General features: G+C 41.8%; 1 protein-coding gene across 1 annotated transcript in view; it reads right to left on the reverse strand.

Moving 5' to 3' along the window:
- Positions 1-22122, reverse strand: part of ACOXL (acyl-CoA oxidase like) — a 443136-nt gene that overhangs the window by 250691 nt on the left and 170323 nt on the right. The window contains exon 10 of the mRNA XM_089686494.1: positions 17196-17230. Coding sequence (XP_089542620.1) covers positions 17196-17230 — 35 coding nt within the window. The remainder of the gene's footprint in view (positions 1-17195; positions 17231-22122) is intronic.

A 22122-nucleotide genomic window follows, 5' to 3' on the forward strand; every position in this document is an offset into this window, starting at 1 on the left:
ACACTTCGTATTACAAAAACAATTCGTAATGAAATTTGTAAACCGAGGCATTATTTACAATGGATTTTCATTCGTAAACTGAAAATTAAGTTAAACCAAGGTACACCTGTATTTAAATAAATATAGTTGCCTAAATTGACTTACTGCTTTATTCCTTATTATACTTTCAGCTGAAAACCTTCAGTCAATGAGAGAGGTGGATATCTTGCGGCCTCCAATTATGTCATACATGACTAGAGACATCAGTAAAATTGCATTTGTTTTGGGATCAACATGACATGTAGACTAAAAAGAATTGCATGTAGTCTTTCCTGGATTAGGTTTATAATTCAGCATTATGGTATTCTATGTACCCAATGTAATCTACGTTTAAAAAAAAGTAGCCTACTCATTCACCTTGAAGGCTAATTTTCCTTGTAAAACAGGTTAGTTCTTTTCTTTTTCTGTGCTTGAAAGCAGGTGTCACTGTTCCAGGCCAGTGGAAGCACTGCTTTGTTTACATTCAGCCTTCAACACCCAGGTTTTTTATTTTTTTGTGATATAAACGAAAAAGTTAGTCATAAATTTAGGCCAAAATGTATTCTGCTACGTCTTTGGTAAAATAAAAATCCCAATAAATGTATATTAACCACTTGAGCTCCAGAGGATTTACCCCCCTTAATGACCAGGCTTCTTTTTGCTACTCGGCGCTGCACTAATTGAACTGATAATTGCGCAGTCATGCAATGCTGCACCCAAACAAAATTTACGTCGTTTTTTTCACACAAATAGAGCTTTCTTTCGGTGGTATTTGATCACCTGTGTGCTTTTTATTTTTCACGCTATAAACAAAAAAAGGCCAAAAATTTTGAAGAAAAACAATATTTTTTACTTTCAGCTATAAAAAATATTTAGTAAACTCAAAGTTGGTTATAAATTTAGGCCAAAATGTATTCTGCTACATGTTTTTGGTAAAAAAAATCCCAATAAGTGTATATTGATTGCTTTGTGTGGAAGTTATAGCGTCTACAAACTATGGTATAAATACTGCAACTTACGCCATTTTTCTGCTATACAGCGCTGCGCTAGTTTAACGGACAATTGCGCGGTCATGCAATACGGTACATAAATGAAATTTACATCCTTTTTTCCCCCACAAATTTAGCTTTCTTTCGGTGGTATTTGATCGCCTGTGCGGTTTTTATTTTTTGCGCTATAAAAAAAAAGGCTGACAATTTTGAGGAAAAAGAAAACAATATTTTGGACTTTTTGCTATAAAACATGTCCAGTAAAAAAAAATGCAAAAATCAAATTTAGTCATAAATTTCTGCCAAAATGCATTCTGTGACATGTCTTTGCTAAAAAAAAACCCAAAACGTGTAAATTAATTGGTTTACGTGAAAGTTATAGCGTTTACAAATGGCGGGAAAGATACTGGGATTTTTAATTTTTATTTATACTAATAATGGCGCCGATCAGCGACATATAGCGGCAATCAGCGACATATGACGGCGACCAGCGACTTATGGCGGGACTGCGGGACTGAGGCGGACATTTTGACACTGGGGGGGAGCTGACTTGGGGTCACTGACATCCCCAGTGACACCAATACAGTGATCAGTGAAAAAAACCCACTGAAACTGTACTAATGTCACTGGGGAGGAAGGGGTTAACATTTTTAGTGTTCACTGTGTGAGGGGAGTGTTTTACTAAGGGGCGGGGGTGTGTACTAAACGGGGGGAGGGAGGGGGGAGCTGATCGAGGGAGAGAAACTGTATTCTCCCTCTGCAGCTTGGCGGCGAACTGTCACAGAGCAGGCTGTGTGTAAACAATGCAGCCCTGCTCTGTTTCAGTGTTCACCGCTCATCGCGGGAAAACGGCCGGTAAAAACCGGCCGTGACCCGGCGGCGGGGACCCGCTGCTGACACCCGCGGGACAGGTAGGGCGGGCGCGTGCCTCGCGCGCGCCCCCTGCCTGTTTTGTAGGCACACGTTTTAAAACGTGCTTTTGCCTACGAGCGCCGCCCTGCCACCGTTTATATGCGGTGGCTGGGCGGCATGTGGTTAATGGGTGTATGTGAAAGTTATAGCGTTTAAAAAACTATAGTGTATATATTGGAATTTATGCAGCTTTTACTTTCTGACTGCCTATCATTTCCTGAGGTGCTAAAATGCCAGCGCAGTACAAAAAACCACCAAATGACTCTTTTTTGGAAAGTAGACACCCCAAGGAATTTGATGAGAGGCATGTTGGGTCCATGGAACATTTTATTTCTTGCCACAAATTTTTGGAAAATGAAATAAAAAATAGTTTTTTTTTTACACACAAAGTTGTCAGTTAAATTATATATTGCTCATGCATGCCATGGGTATATGTGAAATAACACCCCAAAACACATTCTGTTACTTCTCTTGAGTGTGGTGATACCACATGTGAAAGACTTTTTGGCAGCCTAGCCACATAAATGCCCCCAAAATCCAATGACCACCTCCAGGCTTTCAAAGGGCATATTTCTTCATATCACTTCCTCAATACCTATCACAGTTTTGGAGGCCCTGAAATGCCACGATAGTACAAACACCCCCCAAATGACCCCTTTTGGAAAGTAGACACCCCAAAAAATTTGATAAGAGGCATGGTGAGTATTTTGCAGATATCATTTTTGTCACAGGGTTTTGAAAAGAATACATTTTGTTTTCTTTCTTCGTTTTCCAAAAACTTGTGGCAACAAATGAAATGTGCAAAATACTCACCATGCCTCTTAGCAAATACCTTGGAGTATCTACTTTCCAAAAAGGGATCATTTGGTGGGGTTGCTTCTACTGTCCTGGCATTTCAGAGCCAACATTAGAAGCTTATGCCAGACATCACTCACTCTTTAACCACTTGAAGACCCAAGCCTTTTCTGACACTTTTTGTTTACTTGAAATAAACCCCTAAACATTATATTTTTTAAAGCAGAGGATCAGAGAATAAAATGATGGGTGTTGAAACATTTTATGTCACACAGTATTTGCACAGCGATTTTTCAAATGCAAATTTTTTGGAAAAAATACACTTTTTAGAATTTTCATGCACAATATATTTCCCAATTGTTTGACAACATATTAAAGATGATCTTACGCAGAGTAAATGGATAGATTTACACGGGAGGTCTAGTCCTAGAATTAGTGCCCTCAATCTGATGTGTGTGGTGATACCTCACATGCATGGTGCAATCTCTGTTTACATACCGCCATGGGATCACCGCTTGTGTTTGCCTTTACGTGCAAGCACAGGGATGGGGTGAATTTTTTTTTTAATCATTTCTTTTGCTTTTTTTTTAATTATTTTTACACTGTACCTTTCTTTTTTTTTCTTCTGATCACTTTTATTGATAATCACAGGGAACGAAAATTTCCCCTGTGATAGCAATAGGCAGTATTCTTTTCTGAGAAATCTGGGGTCAATTAGACTCCAGATCTCTCCTCTGCCCTTAAAAGCATCTGATCACACCAAGATTGGTGTGATCAGATGCTTTCCCAATCTTAAAATGGCGCTGTTTATATTTGGTGAAACAGAAATTATGAAATGCTTGTAGCTTTTGGTCTCTTAGACCATAGAGATGGTTGGAGGTATTCCAGTCTCCATTCAGCCAGTGGAACTGCCGGCTGCATTTTTGGGTTCCCTGATGTTATCTGATGTCACTAGTGGCAGTAATACAGTGATCAGCGAAAAATTCTATATACTGACACTGTACTAATGGCACTGGATGGGTGACGGGGTGATGAAAGAGTTAATAGGGGTGATCAAAGAGTTAAATGTACTGATCTAACATGTCCCTGTAAAATGTGGTGTTTTTACTCGGAGACGTGTTAGTTCTTCTTCCCCTGCACATTGTTGACGGACAGGTGGCAAGTAGTTAAAAAAATAATAATTTTTTCTTCTTTTTACTTTAAAAAAAAAAAAAAAAACTTTCATCAGAGCAATGCAACATTACCATAGTAACATTGTATTATTCTGGGGGGGTGATCAAGGAATTTTTTTTTTTTTTTTTTTTTACACATTGCATTGCACAAGCAATGAAGATCAACATAATAGTGATCTGTGATTGGCTCCAGCTTGTCACATGGCACAGGGTGCTGTGATTGGCCCCATGTGTCATTTGAGAGCTGTGGACCAATCACAGATTTCTAGGAACAGAAGTAAAGCTTTTGTGAATTAGATTGATTCAAAAAGCTTTGTTGTTATTGTGATCATGTGATCGCAGAGCAATCAGGTAATCACCAGGTCCCGATTACCGATATTCTCATTCTGCTGTGTCCGATGGACACAGGACCAGCGACGTACAGGTATGTTGCTGGTCCTGTAGCTGCCGCTTGTCTGCAGTACATAGCTGGCGGCCTGAAAGTGGTTAATTTACTGTATAAAATAAAGTTCCAACAAACATGAACAAAAAAAACCACACATACAATGTAAAGAATCACCCCCCCTTTAAAGTAATCACATTTTGTTGCTTTGCAACCTGAAATGAAGGCAGACATAGGTTTTGTTTTATCCAGCTCTATTTACTCAGTGCAACTTTAACATCCAATTGAAAAATTTAACACCAACAAGTCAGAAAAAATTTAAAGAATTTGAAAACAGAATCGCTGAGTTGGAAAAAGGATCACCCCCTTCTAAAAATTACTTGTAAAGTCAATCAGGTGAAGCTAATCACCTTCTCAATGACACACAAAGCCATTTAACTTTCAGTTGTGATCAGCTGTGGTCATTTTGATTAGCTCAGCATGAAAAAAAGTTTTCCTGGAGCATTTCAGTCCCTGGTAGTGCAACTGAAGCAAACAGTCAACTATGGGTGGCAAGGCACTGTCAAAAGATCTTCGAGATAAAGTTGTGAACAGGCACAAGTTAGAAGATGGATACAAAACAATTTCAAAGGCTTTATCAATGCAGAGAAGCACAGTGAAGTCTATTATTAAGAAGTGGAAGGGATTTGGTACAACACAAACCCTCCTTGGATCAGGATGTCGCTCCAAACTGGATGAAAGATACAGAAGGAAACTAGTCAGAGAGGCTACCAAGAGGCCTACAGCAACTCTGAAGCAGTTGCAGAACGTTATGAGAAAGAGTGGTCATTGTGTGCAAGTGACAACAATATCACAAATTCACCACAAATGTGGCTTGTATGGGAGGGTTGCAAGAAAAAAAAGCCACTCCTCAAGTAAGGCCATATACAGTCAAGACTTAGCTTTGCCAAAACGCATCTTGAAGATTCTGAGGCCACATGGATAATGGTGTTATAGTCAGATGAGACTAAAAATGAAGTATTTGGCCTCAATACTAAATGATGTCTGGCGGAAATCCAATATGGATCACCATCCAAATAAAACCATTCCTACAGTAAGCATGGAGGTGGTAATATCCTGTTATGGGGGTGTTTCTCTGAAGCAGGGACTGGACAACTTGTCAGGATGGAAGGAAAAATGGATGGGGCAAAATACTGTCAAATTCTTGAGGAAAATCTGCTGCCCTGTGCCAGAAAATTGTCAACGGAATGAAGGTTTACCTTACAACATGACAATCACCCAAAGCACACAGCAAAAATGACCACACAGTGGTTGAAGGAGAAAAAGGTGAATGTCCTTGCATGGCCTAGTCAGAGCCCAGACTTAAACCTCATTGAAAATCTGCGGAATGACTTGAAGAATGCAGTGTTGATAGGATGCTAATGATCATGATTGTTAATCACTATTCACTATTGGTAGTAGCATAAGCATTGTTTGGGAAGGAGGGTGAATATAGGGAGTTGCGCTGCACTTTCTTATGAGGAATATTTATTGAGAGTGATGTGAGATTCACTTGATCTTTGTTCAGCAAGCAACAAGGGGGTGGGTTTGTTTTTTATTGTTTTCATATTATTTTATTTAATGTCTATATACAATTTTTGCCACATGTGATAGATTGCGCTGACTGAATAAAGCTAACTGAATAAAGCTGAATAAAACTGAATAAAGCTGACTGAATAAAACAGGGAAAGTCCACTTGCGGTCTGGGCGGCGATGCTGTTTTGTGGATAACTAATGTTACTATTAAGCCTGTGAGTTACAATTTAGAAAAATCAAACATATTTTAAATGATGCTGGGGCCATGAAGAATTTCATAAATCTTTTAGCGTGACATGCATCAATTGATGGTTGTCTGCTGAAATGCAAAACCGGTGTGAGTGCCACCAAAAGGAAAAATAGGTTACTGGGAATGTGGAGACAAGGGATTACTCCATAGAGCATTTCTCTCTCATGCTGTATTTAACCTCTGATGAGTGTGCATTGGTGGTGGTGGAGTCACACTAGGAAAGTGTATTGCAGCAATTGGAACACAAGTTTTAAAGCTGAAAGATGGCACTATTAATTCACTGTGAATTTAAGGAATTCATATGAACTATTATTTGGACTGGTGATAGAATCTTATATGAATTTGTCTTTATTTGCACTTGGGCATTCTCTATGGAATGTTTGCACAAGCTTTTTATGAACAACTTTTGCACATGGTTTGTATTGTTTTTTTACATTAATTATTTTATATTGCTTTAATGTTATATTTTTTTTATGCTAGATTGGATCACTTTTAGAACACTTTAAGCACTTTATATGGTGTAGTATTTAAAGGGACAACACACCTACTTTGGAAGATTTTCTGTAGAAGATAGAAACAAGTCTGCCTCCTTTAAAGCGGCACAACTTCTAGTGCCTCCTTGATGGTTGATATAGGCCATGGGTGTGGCATTGCCTAAATTAACAAAAGGGCATCTGCAATATAGAATGGAGTGCTGCTACATCCCTACTTTTTTGCATTAAAGTCCCAAAGGGAGAACAAATAGAATGGAAGGGTGTGGCTTGACTAGATTCTCTTTAGGTGTCCACACAACAGAGGAGTCCAGGGTTGACGAGACAGCCAAATCACTCTGAGAATGTTATCGCCTGTAATCTCCTGGATGTACTTATGCAAGGAGGCACCAGATGGGTAAGGGTAAGTGATCCAGGCGTATTTTACATGGAAGCTCAGCTGACCAACATGTAAGCCCAAGAATCCTGTGCATGTGGATGGACAGAAGACTCATTTATTCTGGAGATATGATGAAGCTTATTGGCCAAGCCAGTCATGCAGTAGCATAAGGCTATAGGTAATAGGTCAAACTGACTGTGGACAGAGACGTCAGTTAGGATGGATTTACTAGGATTTCAGGCCATGCAGACTGCCAAAGAAGCAACCGTAGGCATGCTTTAAAGAGTGCCTCTAACCTCTTATATACTGGGTTTTTGACCATGGGATTATCTTCCATGGAGGCTTATTAAAGTGGAACTTTATCCATAACAACTTGATAAAAAAATATAGTTCTCTAGCAAGGAACATATCTTAGACAATAATAATAATGCTGCTCAAATTAGTGTGTGCTGTAAATTGCCTCCAGCATTTGTCCTGTTTCTGCAAGCTGCTATTTTGCTGAGGCCAAGAGACCCTGAACAGCAGTAAATCATAAAATGGAACTGAACCCATGGATTTAACTGTTTTAAAAACCAGTAACATTCCTGGAATGCCGGGAATGCTAACTGTCACATTTGCTTGTGTCCTCAACCAAACTGTCAAACCATCAAATGGCTGATGTCATAACTGATCACAACATGTGCAGCACCATGACAGTTACAGATCAAACAGAAGCAGCTTCCTTGACTGTAAAGGACAGGAGAGTTTATGTCAGGGCTCCGGGAATGACCAGAGGTGTGTGGACCGACACAGGGAAACCTGACTTCAGGTATAGCGTGTAAACAAGATAATTTATTAAGGACAACACAAACATAAACGCAGTGCAACAAACCAAACCCAAAGCTAACACAAATACATACAACAAGGTGAAACAAACCCAAACCTAAACTGATATATATATATATATATATATATATATATGTATATATATATGGAGCACAACGTAGTCAGGTGGGCCGGGTCGGTAGCTAACGGGCAAACAGGGTACCAGGAGTGAGCGGAAGAGTGGTCAGGAATAGCCGAGGTCAGGACAGGCGGAGTTCGTTCAGAGTAAGGATCAAAGCAGGATCAGGCAGGAAGCAGACAGGATGCAGGTACAGGGGCTCATGGGAAACATACACCAAGGCCCTGACTGCAGGTCTGGCCATTCCTTAAACACACCTCCTGCAATCAGCCTCAGGTGATGGCTGATTGCAGGAGTGAGCTTCTGGTTGCTGAGAGCACCCACTGGCCAGCCCTGGTACTGCAGCCCACACGGCAGATGAGTCCCACCACTAATGGTGAGTCCATTCCTGACAGTTTAATTCTGCTTTAAGACTGTAAGCAGATTGGCCACTACAAATTCGGAAGAGCCTAAAAATGGAGAGCAACTGGGCATGTGCAGAGCAGGGTGAGACCATGTATTACTGGATTTTAAACAGTATGGACAATTACTATATTTTTAATGCTTTATATAGCTAAACCTGCAAAAGGGGCCAGCCTGAAATGATCTAGCAGGATCTAATTTCTGACTGAAAGTCCACATTAAGATAAGAAATGACAACAAGCAGGAAGCAACTACTACACAGAAATTTTCCTCAAGGGGATAATGTTGAGAAAAGCGTTTTGGAGGAGTAAAAATATTCTCTGGGTGAGCCCAGTCTCCATATAGGACTGGAAAGAACTTGGTTGGTTGTTGGCAATGTGGACACTAGTTGTGTTCTGGCTATGGGAAAAGGTAGTAAAGATAAATATCCACAATGGGACACAGGTGGCAAAAAAAACTGCAGCAACATTTTCAGGAGGTCATCCAGGATATTTCTCTCATGACAAAATTTGTTTAACACTTTTTGGACTGTATTGTTTGTGGCTATTCTTGTATGGTGACAAGGACCAAAAATGTTGACAAAAGAAATTTGAGACACATTATAAAGTCCACATAGGTTAATAAAATGATCTGTTTCAATGCACTGTATAATGTTGCACCTGTGTTGCTCCCACAGAATGTGACAAACACAGAGACGTACATTACAGACTGACACTAGTGAAATGTTATAAAAAATAGCATATGTTCATATAAGAGATTCTCTTTGTTACACCACATACATTGCACCTGTTTGCACATCTGTTCTAGATGTTACAGAGATATTGAGTTTACTCTGCAAACTTCAAGGTCACGCGAAGTTCAGGCTGTGAAATTTGAGTTTACTTTACAGAATTACCAACTCAATGTCACGAATCTTAAGGTATAGGTAAATTCGACTGCCACTAAAATTGAAAAGTTAATTAAAATCACCATCAGCAGAAGCCAAAGGTCAAAAAATAGTAAGGTACTGGGCTTAGAAGAAGATCATTGTTGTAATCAGGTCCCTCAATGCTGACTTGAGCAGAGATCACATACGGCCCAAAGATTTCATGAGCAGATAATTATTACCTCACTTGTTGGGGTTAATTTACCAAAACTGGGGAGTGCAAAATCTAGTGCAGCTGTGCATGGTAGCCAATCAGCTTCTAACTTCAGCTTCCTCATTTAAAGTGGTTCTAATGGCACAAGGTTACTTTTTTACCTTTATGCATTCTAAGCATGAAGGTAAAAAAATTTCTGTGTGCAGCATCCCCCCCCCCCCAGCCACCCCTACTACTCACCTAAGCCTCCTCTCGATCCAGCGATGCGTACTGGAGTCTCGGCTATCTCTGGACTCCCTCTTCTCATTGGCTGACACAGAAGCAGGAGCCATTGGCTTCTACTGCTGTCAATCACAGCCAGTAAGCCAAGGAGAAGAAAGGGGGGGCAGTGCCGAGCTGTGGCTCCCTGTGTGAATGGACACATGGAGCAGTGGGTGCCCCCATAGCAAGCTGCTTGCTGTGGGGGCACTGGACAGGAGGGAGGGTCCAGGACAGCCTGAGGGGGACCTAAGAAGAGGAGGATCCAGGCTGCTCTGTGCAAAACCACTGAACACAGCAGGTAAGTATAGACATGTTTGTTATTTGTTTCTGTGAAAAAAAAACCTTTAGAATCACTTTAAAGCGGAGTTCCACTCACCCTGTAAAAATTAAAAGTCAGCAGCTACAAGAATTGTAGCTGCTGACTTTTAAAAAACAGCCACTTACCTGTCCCTCGGTCCCGTGGTGTGTCCCCCGCACTCCGTTTCACCAACCGTCCTGTCTTCCAGGAGGCCAGCATCTTCAGTGTGGGCACCCAGCTGTGAATGCTTGCGGCTTCACAGCCGGGTACCCACTGCGCATGCGTCCTGTAGTCTTCTGGGACCTGCCTAGGCAATCAGACCGGAAGTGGGAGCGGGTACCTGTCAAATTTGGGTACCTGCTCCCCCCGCCCCCCAAAGGTGCCACTCCTTAATGGGGAGCGGGGGAGCAGTGCTTAAAGCGGAACGTCCCCTTTTGGGTAGAGCTCCGCTTTAAGCTTTGACAACAAAACCTGGAAGCTGATTGGTTTATATATAGAGTTGCACCAGATTTTGCACTTTCCGGTTTTAGTAAATCAACCCCTTTGTTTCATGGCTTTGAACAAGGTGCCCAGGAACAAAATCTGGATGAAGCCAAACTAATTGTCATAGTCTCATCTCTTCTGAAACGGAGCATCTGCATCTAGACAGTTGGGATGTATATATTGTACATTAACATCAGTCCCTGCAATTACAATCTGAGGTCCCCAACTCACATTCATATATACACGTACTAAGACCAATTTAAACAGGAGCCAATTAACCTTCCAGCATGTCTTTGGTGTCTGAGAGGAAACCGGAGTACCCGGAGGAAACCCACGCAGGCACAGGGATTACATGAAAACTTCATGCAGGTAGTGCTGTGGTTAGGATTCAAAGTAACCACTTAGCCACTGTGCTGAAGAACAAGTGATTGTCCTTCACAAGTCTATCCCTAATGTCTCCTTACACTTTTCAGTGGGGATTGTTCTCACTAGAGATTTCTTTTTAATTTTACATAAAGGAACCAACACAAGATGACCTCTCCTTGCTCACATGAGCTCTTGTTCGCTGGACACTGTCTAGGACCATAAGTACAACAAAATAAAGACATTTTTTTTAACATGTCCTTTCAAATGTCTGGTGTTTGGGGATGATTTGGTGTGATAAATCTAACTATGAGCACTGAAGCTGTTGCACAATTGTGCAGACAAACTAACCTTAAACTCAGTACAAGCCTTAAACAGGCCATCGATGATAACATTTTCTTTCTTTCCATTCCTCACACAACACTACTGTGTTTTACTGGCAGGGAGACATCCCGGCTGGCAGAACACAATGATTAGTGCTAGCGGCTATAGCCAAAAAGAAATAGTAAAGCAGACACCTTTGGACAGCAGTATTGTCAGTCTGGGGGTGGGCAGTGCTAGACTAGCAGATTTAGATGGACTTGACAAGCTCAACTCCAGCTTTATAAGCAGTCATAACAAACATTTTTTACCTTTTAACCACCTCCCGCCTGCCATATAGTCCAATGACGGGCGCAAGGTGGTTCTCTTGTTCTGATAGGCCGTCTTTTGACGTCCTTCCATTCTCACCGCGCATGCGCGGCTCAGGGAGCCGCTCAGAGCGGTGCTCTGTGTCCCCTGGACACAGCAGATCACCGATCCACGGAAAGAGCCGAAGATGTCGGCTTGGTCATGTGATCAGCTGTGTCCAATCACATGTAAACACGGAAATGCCGGTGATCGGCATTTCTCTCCTCTCGAGCTGTCACGCTGACAGCTCAAGAGGAGAGGAGAGCCGGTAATCGGCTTTCCGCGGAGGGGACATGTACACTGATCATCAGGGCACTGATGATCAGTGTGTCCTGATAATCAGTGTGGCCCCAGAAGTGCCACCTGTCAGTGTCCATCAGTGCCAGCTGTCAGTGCTGAACAGTGCCACGTGCCAGTGTCCATCAGTGCCACATCAATGCCACATATCAGTGCCTACCAGTGGACATCAATGCCACATATCAGTGCCCATCTGAGCTGCCCTTCAGTGTCACCCATCAGTGCCACCTATCAATGCCAATCAATGCCACCTATCAGTGCTGCCAATCATTGCCACCTATCAGTGCCAGTCAGTGCCGCCTATCAGTGCCAGTCAGTGCTGCCTATCAGTGCTAGTCAGTGCCACCTAACAGTGCCAGTCAGTGCCACCTAACAGTGTCAGTCAGTGCCGCCTATCAGTGCCATATATCAGTGCTGCCTTTCAGCGCCCATCAGTGATGCCTGTCAATGCCCATCAGTGCCACCTACCAGTGCCTCCTCATCAGTGCCCATCAGTGCCACCTATCAGTGTCCATCAGTGCATCTTATCAGTGCCCATCACTATAGCCTCCTTAGCGCACATCAGTGAAGGAGAAAAATCACTTATTTACAAAATTTTATAACAAAAACTAAGAAAAAACATTTTTTTTTCAAAATTGTCAGTGGTTTTTGGTTTGTTTAAGAAAAAAATAAAAAATCTAGAGGTGATTAAATACCACCAAAATAAAGCTCTATCTGTCACAAAAAAATTATAAAAAAATTTCATATGGGTACAGTGTTTCATGACCGCACAATTGTCATTCAAAGTGTGACAGCGCTGAGAGCTGGAAATCGGCCTGGGCAGGAAGGGGGTATAAGTGCCCTGTAGGCAAGTGGTTAAGATAAAGGTTTTACATAAATGAATAAGAGTTGACAATTGTAATTACCACATTCAGTGATAAATTGTTTGTCTCAGTCCTCTAACTCCAGCTAACACTGTTGTGACCAAACATCTGTGAGTCACAGGGGTGCACTTAGATCAGCAGTCCTGTGATCCAGATTCAGCCAAGGCCAGGCTCTGGAGTCCGGTCCAGGCTCTGCAGGGATCTCATCCAGATGTCTGACCTGCAGCTGGCTCAACCTTTCAGCACACCGCTGTAACCCTCAGCTGCTCCGATCCCCTCCACAGTCTGGCACTCCATAGAACCCTTGGAAGGGCAGAGCAGGGAGCGGTGACTGAGTCACCATTATTTGCTCAGTGCAGATTGAGAACTGAGCGATCAGCGGTCATGTGATTGCTCAGTTATCAGGTTTAAAGTTGTTGAGGGACAGCTGCAGCATCAGATTGATGATGCAGCCACACAGTTGAGTATGAATGTTTGTTTTTTTTAATCCTGTTCTTCTCTTTTAATGCAGCTACCACATCTAAGAATTGGTGAGCTGCAATTTAATAAACTTTTATTTTTTAATTTAATACTGCTTTAGGAGTCTGGTTCACACTGATGTGATTTCAGATGCGACTTGGATCACGACAAGGGAAATAACATTGCTTCCTATAGTGCCTGTTCCTATGGTGCCTGCACAGCTGCAATACGACTTTGGGGAAGGGTCTTGAACTACTTTGTTTTGATGCAGTGCAATTTTGTGGTCCAGAGAGTTCTACAGAAATGCATCTACATGTTTTCTTTAATGCGTTTTTGCTTGAGCTTTGTGCTGGCTTCCTAACAACCAGTGACTTATACTTGCTGTCTTCGACCCTGCCCTGTTACCCCACACATTTTTTTTTGTTTTTTTTTGAGTCAAGATTCAAAATCCATACAAGACCTGAAGGGCTCTTTGGTTTACATTTCGGGTGCTTGCTCCTTAAAAACTGATGACTCATCCCTTCTACTGACAGCAGGGATGAAACACTGGTTGTTAGGATGCCAGCGAGTACTGGCTATTTAAAGTGGATCTTCAACCCCCACCATTTGATTTTTTTTATCCATGCTTACTAGGTGGTCGGTTGTCCGTTTCAGATACTCACCTACCCAGAGGCTCCAGTGGTGTCCCTGTTGCAATGTTCCTGTCTTCTTCCACCTCTCAGCCCTACACTGCCATTTTGATTGTGACGTCAAAGAGAGGCCCGCCTCCCGATGATGCAGTGATAGGCACACCCCCCTCCTTTCTGAATAAGGTGCTATGCCTCCTAGGATATGTGACATGCATATCCCAGGAGGCACAGGGAGCAAAGTGCATGTCATTCGCCTGGGTGAATAGTGTGCAATGGAGGGGGGGGGGGGGCAAGTCCCAACATTTCGTTAAAAAGAAAGTAAATAAAGAAAATAAATAGAGCCCTATTCATGTAGTGGAGGGGAGGAGGGGTGGATAGGGGGACAGTTTTTGCAGAGGGTGAAGATTTGCCTTAACAACCAATGGGTTATCCCTGCTGGCTGACAGCATGGATGAGTCACAATGGTAACACAAGCATTAAACATGTATCAATAATGTACCAAGTTGCACTACAGCTACACTACAAAATCGCATTGAAGATCAGATCAAAAGTGCATTGCATCAGTGTCAACCTAGCTTATGTCTTCACACTGGGAGCTCATACTGACTTCTGGCCATGTCAAGAAAGGACGCAATTCCAGCCCTGCTCTCAGGTGAGCTGACACCATGAATGTTACAGTCCTATGTTAAATCTGACAAGAGAGGGGAGCAAGAGTGAATGGTGCAGAAGCAGGTTGCTGTACTTTGCATACTGCTCTCTATCATAGTAAACAACTACATCTTTATAAAAAAAAATAAATGTGTGAAGTACTATGAAATGTTCCATGTTTCGAGTAACACTAAATATCATGTCATAATTGTTGGCACCGCAATAAAGGATCAGAAACCTGTATAGAGTTTGATATAGGAACCTGTAATGGAAATCACTACGCATGCATGCATCCTACAAAGTTTTCATTTCTTGTAAATTTCTGTAAGACTGATTCTTCTTAGATAATGTATTTTTGTTCCATTTCTTGCTCATCAGTCTTTTTGAGTGAAACCACCTCAGTATTCACTTGGTATCCCCAGAAACACCATGCATGATAAGAAATCTCTCTGTACACCCCCACCACCCACGTACCGGGGATAGACTTCCTGATGTGTAGGTGTGTTGAAACAAAATATTCTTTTTACATGTACCATAGGTAAATTGTCAGCGATCTGATAACATGTTACTTTATTAACAAAAAAAAAATGTGTTGTTCTCGTCTTCGTTTAGTGTTGGAACATTTCATTGCTGCTTGAAATATAAGCTTTGATGTCAGTGCATTTTAGCATAGAACTTTAAATACTCATGCAAGCGGCTAATTTATGAAAACAATTCCTCCAAACTTCGGTGCATTTGGTGACATCTGGCATACTGCATTGATTTTTTTACGCTTGGCTTTAAATGCGATCCACTACTTGAGATACATCTCAGTAACAAGAGGGGTAAAAAGTAGGGATGCACAGATACCCTTTTTTGATCGGCGAGTACGAATACCAATAGTTTTGGTCAAGTACTCACTGATATCAAGTGCCAATGCTTTGCGGTGCGATTTGCATCAATACAAAATGTATAGACACAAACTGCACCGCAAAGAATAGCATGTGATTTGAACAGGAATGTGATTCCTGTCCAAATGATATGCAGTTTCTCCACTGCTCCTGTGTGAACCCAGGCTTGTCATAGCCTGAGTTCATACAGGAGCAATGCAGGAAACCTCCCTGCACTGTCCCCATGCTGTCACACAAGTAAAAGCCGCTTCACAGGTCCAGGGATTTGAAATCCCTGCAGCTTTCTCTCCTCTCCTTGCAGGAATGACAGTACAGGCTAGACGGCTTCTGACTGGTCAGCACCGTCAAGCCCGTTCCTTCTAAGGAACATCTCAACACTGCAAAGATGTACTGGGTATAGGTTTTAAATGCCATCCCCCTTCAGCCACTGCTACTATGTCCTGTGTTAGTGTATAATTAATAGTCAAATAACTCCTTATTTCCACTACACCAATCATACTCTCTTAAAGTATTTCCACTTTTTCAGCCAAATTGAGATAACAGCTACATTATATATGTTACATATCCCCATTCACATAGCACAACTTAAAAAAAAATTTAAAGTGTATCTTACCTTTGTTAGATACTCTATTCTGGACCCTCCAGCAAGGAAAAAGCCTACAAGTTTGTCTTTGTTTATGAAGGAGCTGGACTGCTGTTTATTCCATAATTAACTCCGTCTGTACTGATTTTCATTATCAATTGTAACTAGATTAGAATACTGTCCATCCTAACAAAGAGTCCTAACAAACGTTTAGAGCCTGGGCTTCTTGTATTGCACGTTAATAAAGGGCAGCATGGTGGCTAAGTGGTTAGCACTTCTGCCTTGCAACACTAGGGTCATTGGTTTGAAGCGCTACCTGCCTGCAGTTTGCATGTTCTCCTACTGCCTGTGTGGGTTTCCTCCCACACCCCAAAAACATGCTGGTAGGTTAACTGGCTCTTGTCTAAATTGGCCCTAGTATGTGTATGTATGAAAGTGAGTAAGCTTCTTGAGGGCAGGGACTGGTGTGAATGTACAATATACATGTAAAAAGATGCGTAAATTTATGCTGTTATGTAATTACCTGTAATAAATAAATAAAATAATAAGGACAGAATTGCTCTAACATTGTTCAAACCTTGCAAACAGCCATGACACCTCTTCCTGAGAAACATCTAAAAGGTAAGGAATATATTTAGTTCCTTTTTAGGTATGCTGTATGAATAGGAGCACAAAACAAATACAGCTGGGTTTTCTCAAATTTGACTACAAAAGTGGAAATATTTTTTAAAGTCACAAAAGGAAACAGAAGGCAGATTCTCTGAAGGTAGTTGGTAAAAAAAAGGCTCCCCTTATAGCTGTTGTAAATGCATTTTTGAAAATTAAAATAATAAACATGTTGAGAAGTATTTTCAAGTTTACTCAGCCAAGCTAATTAACTTTCTGTCAGGGTTATGTACAACAAGGCTTGTTAGGTTATATGAAAAATATGACTGTTTACAGTTGCATGTCATAATCTAGGAACAGCACATGTTCAACCATTTGATTATGCAGCCAACTATTCTCAACAAAACCCAAATAGATGAAACACAGAATCATGCAACATGAAGCTGCCATCCCATCAGGCAGACCAGGCAAGGTCTGTAAAGTGCACAAGTGAGAAGATTAGATAACACTTAGTTTAAGGCAGGCTATACATGGAGCACATTTCTTTCTCGCAACCGCAGTCAGTGTTGACAGGGAAATCCCTCCCGTCGAGCCATTGTATTCTCCCGACGGGTGGGGCGAGGGAAGCCATCCCCACTGGGAGAAGACAGTGATTATTGCTAGTGGCTATACCAGCCACTAATAATCATATGTAAAATCCATCTATGGCCAGCATAAGCCACATTTTATACAAATAAGCAATGAAACAGGGTTCTTTACCTGTGGCTGTAGCGGACTGCTATGGTCAATCCAAGCTGCAAGAAAAACAAAATGCTCTTAGTTAAGTCAAAATAAAGAAAAAGCTGTAAACTAATGAATGACCAAGCTTTGTTGTGACATAGGATGTTCTTAATAAATATGCAATATAACAGGGCTTTTTGCAAAGTTTTTCAACAAGCAAAATGAGTGTTATTCAAGTTTGCTTAAATATTTTCCAGCACGGATGAAACTTTGCTATTATACAATGCCATATATCACATTTTATGAATAACAAATTATTTATATTTATGTATTTATTTATTACAGGTTCTTATATAGCGTCATCAATTTACACAGCGCTTTGACATATTTAGTCTGTAACCGTCAGACCCTTCGAGGGGAGGTTGCAAGAGCTTTATTTTGGAGACTCCCCAGAGGTATGAGGGAGCCCAGAAACCACTGTGGGCCCTGCTGGCAGGTGAAGGTGGGGGGTTGGATGCAACTTATAAATAAAAGTGATAGAAAGGCTATAAAGCCAGCTGGATTACATTTACCTGAAAGCCTTTCGTCAGCTCTAAAAACCAACAGTAAGCTGCTGCAGCGTGGGCTTGCTTTGCGTAAATGGCAGAATCAACTGATTTTCTGTTGTTCAAACTGTGTTTGTCTAGCTTAACTCCTTTTCTACTAAAGTACGTTTATAAAGATCCTGGTATTCCCTTCCCTAACACCCACAAGCTTACAATTTACTGTAAAAGTTAGCTTCAATAGTCACAGTTGAATTTCTGTGTTTACACTTCTCCTATAGCAGAGCACGTGTATAGTGAAAGTGCAACTTTAGTTAGAATATCAAGTCCTGATAGATCACGTCAGGCTGGCCCCTTTTGCAAGTATAGTTTCAGTATGTAAAACATTAAAAATAAGTGCCTATACTGTTTAAAATTCAGTAATACACTGTCACACTCTGCTCTGCACATGCTCAGTGGAACTCCAGCCTATAGCAGATTAATGGCCGGGTGGGACACAACTCCTTGTGACTGGGCGTCATATGTCATCCTATCAGAAGGAGCAACTCACGTGGCCACGGAGCCACGCAGCGGCGCGATCTGTCACCGGCTGTGTCCACAGGACAGTCGATGACATATCACTACACCGGCCCGTTGCCAGTGTCACGTGACCGCTGTGACCACTCAGAGCAGATCGCATGTCAATTGTATACAATGGATGGCTTCCTGTCATGCCATCCATTGTATAAAATTGTGTTGTTAGCTCTGATTGGTCAAAGCAGTCACATGGTACACACAGGGCCAATCACAGCACATTTGTATCATGTGATGAGCTTTGCCCAATCACAGCTAATCACAACAAAAGACTGAATGAATCGGTTTCATTCAGTAACAATGATTGCAAATATCAATGAAATACACTGGTATTAGCAATCATAATGTGTAAAAAAAAATCCTGATCACTTGCCCAGAGTAGTTCCATGTTACTATGATAACATTGTATTGCTTTGGTCACAGTGTGTTGAAAAAAAATAAATAAATAAATAAAAAAATAATTAAAAAATTAACAAAAAAATTAAAATAAAATTATTATTATTTTTTTTTTTACATACTATCACCAGTGTCCCTGATCACACCAGTTATATAACACTGTACTGTAAAAAAAAAATTTAAATTTTTTTTTAATGTTTTTTTAATTTTTACATTTTCCAAAAAATTGTAACTAAAAAATTACAACCTCCAAAAAAATCATCATGCCTCTTACTAAATACTTTGGAGCGTCTATTTTCCAAAAATGGGTAATTTGGGGAGTATTTGTACTACCCTGCCATTTTGGGGCCTTAAGAAATTAAATGGGCCGTCAACACAGCAGGACTGATAGATCGTCAGATATATATGCAATGGTTTGTGGACTCTATAACTTTCCTTCAGACTAAATAATATACGCTAATTTGGGGTATTTTCACCAAAGAAATGTAGCAGAATACATTTTGGAATAAATTTATGAAGAAATGTTATTTATTTGCAACATTTTATAACAGAAACAGACAAATGCGTTTATTACACCATGTTACACCCTGAATACGGGTGTAACATGTAACATGTTAGAAAAAGTGAACTTATCACTTAAAGCTGAATAAAACCCTCTTATCCTTAACAGCCCAGGAAGCTGCTTCTGTTTGATCTGCAAAAGCCATGGTGCTGCACCCGTGACAGTCAGTAATCCCAGTATTCCAGGAATGTACCGTATTTTTCGCTCCATAAGACCACCTGACCATAAGACGCACCTAGGTTTTAGAGGCAGAGAACAGGAAAAAAAAAATTCTGAACTAATGGACTGCAGACATAGTACAGGAGATGACCAGAGACTGCGGACATAGTAGAGGAGATGACCAGAGACTGCGGACACAGTACAGGGATGACCAGAGACTGCGGACACAGCACAGGAGATGACCAGAGACTGCGGACACAGCACAGGAGATGACCAGAGACTGCGGACATAGTACAGGAGATGACCAGAGACTGCGGACAGTACAGGGATGACCAGAGACTGCGGACAGTACAGGGATGACCAGAGACTGCGGACAGTACCAGAGACTGCGCACAGCACAGAGATGACCAGAGACTGCGGACAGCACAGGGATGACCAGAGACTGCGGACAGCACAGGGATGACCAGAGACTGCGGACAGTACAGGGATGACCAGAGACTGCGGACAGCACAGGGATGACCAGAGACTGTGGATAGTACAGGGGATGACTGCTGACCTTTGGGGAGGGGGGGGGGGAGCGGGTACCTGAATTTGACAGATACCCGCTCCCACTTCCGTGGAGTTGTTCTTTCATCTTACCTGTTCCTCTATCCAGCCGCGCGCTGTCTTCCCGGCTTCTGTAATGGCGCTCGGCAGGGCAGCCGGGTGCCCAGTGCGCATGAGCGAGAAACACTTGCGCTTTGTGATTGGTCCGGCGGCTTCTGGGATCTGTCATGTGTCCCAGGTGCCGCCTTACCATTCACAAAAAGCACCGCTTCTTGCGCATGCGCACTTGGCACCCGGCTTTCATGCCCACACTACAGAAGCCGGGAAGACCGCGCCGCTGGATAGAGGACCAGGTAAGATGAAAGAACAACTCCACGGAAGTGGGAGCGGGTACCTGTCAAATTCAGGTACCCGCTCCCCCTCCCTCCCCAAAGGTCAGCACTCATCTCTATAAGGTCCCGCTGCAGAGCTGAGCGGCCGGCCCGGTATTCTGACACGGCGGCGGTGGAAATACCGGACCGGCCGCTCCATATTCGCTCCATAAGACGCACTGACATTTCCCCCCCTTTTTTGGGGGGAAAAAAGTGCGTCTTATGGAGCGAAAAATACGGTAACTGTTTTCTGAAACGGTTAAATCGATGGGTTTAGTTTCGCTTTATGAGTTACTGCTAGGAGATATGGGCTTCAGCAAAATGGCGGCCTCTAGCAAGAAGAAACGGGAGCAATGCTGGAGGCAATTTACAACATACACTAATTTTGGTAGCATATTTATTAATGTGGAATGTATGGTCCTTGCTAGAGAAAATTATTTTTTATCAAGCTGTTATGGGCAAAGTTTCGCTTTAAGTATTCTTGCCGTTCCATGGAATATGCAGTTTTAATAAAGCTGAGCTGTAGAACAAACAATCCTCAGTCACTGCCGTACAAATGAAATAATCTAATTAATCTAAAGAATTAGTCTAGGTTCACACTAGCCCATTTCCTGAAAAACGATCCAGCTGCTGTCAGGCGTTCAAGAGCTTGCTTTAACCCCCTGAATACCAGTACGTTTATAAATGTAACTTTGTAGACAAGGAGTTAAGCTAGCCAAACACAGTTTGAACGACAGAAAATCAGTTGATTCCCCTAATTAAGTTAACCAGTATGGATGGAGGAATTTCTACTGCCAGCCATTGTATTCAACAGCCCTGGCATCTGCCTGCACACAGTGGCATTGCAGCGACTGCATCTCATAGGGTTCAATGACTATTCAGCTGATAATTTTCATACCAGCTTAGTCAATATAAATAGAATTTTGCCCAGCTGGGTGGTGCCACCCACAGCACACATTTTGGTTAATCCATAAAGTTGTAGGAAAAAACGTGAACTTTTAAGAAATTTCAGATTTCTTTATCAATGTTTAAAATGTGACTTGATATTCATCTTAAACATGAAAAAATTAAGACAGCAATATTTAGCAATCCACATTTTACACAATCATATCTTTGTATATCAAATGTTTAAACCGGTGGTTCTGAACATGTAAAATGTGCACCTTCAAGGAACTTTCTAACAGGATCAGAGGGTTCTCCTTCCAATCAAATTCAATTATGCACTATATAGGAGCTTAATAAATAATACATTTAAACAGATTCATCAAGATATGTTTAGTCAGTTTATTGCTGTGGAATATAAATGTTCACACAGAGAGTACACCCAGCCTACGCATGCTAAAGTATTCTGCAAGCCCAGGCTGTCATGAACACACCTCTTGTGGTTGGGAAATGAAGAAGGACCGTGACTCTGACACATGACTGGACAAGTTGCCTAAGTTGTCAGTGGGTTTTAGGTTTCTTTTATTAGCCACTTCCCGTCTGGCCCATGTACTGTACATAAACGGCCGGATGGGAGCAGTGCAGGAGTGGGTTGTCGTTCATAAACGGCACCCTCTTTTTCTGGCTGTGCGCGCTCCCTGGGAGAGTGCGGCACCACATTCCGGTGCCCGCTGTATGCTGTACGGGACCTCTGTATGAGGTCCCGATCATGTGATCACTGATTGGCCAATCAGTGATCACATGAATAGTAGTGCGCAAGATGTCACTTGTGACATCATTACTTACTACGTGTGAAATCTGTGAATAATCACAGAGGTCACATGGTACATATTCACAACAGCCTTGTACCATGTGACAAGCTGTGACCAATCACA

This window comes from Staurois parvus, unplaced genomic scaffold (genome assembly GCF_062004578.1).
Source record: "Staurois parvus isolate SC_StPar_1 unplaced genomic scaffold, SC_StPar_1.0 ptg000401l, whole genome shotgun sequence".
Classification (NCBI taxonomy): Eukaryota; Metazoa; Chordata; class Amphibia; order Anura; family Ranidae; genus Staurois; species Staurois parvus.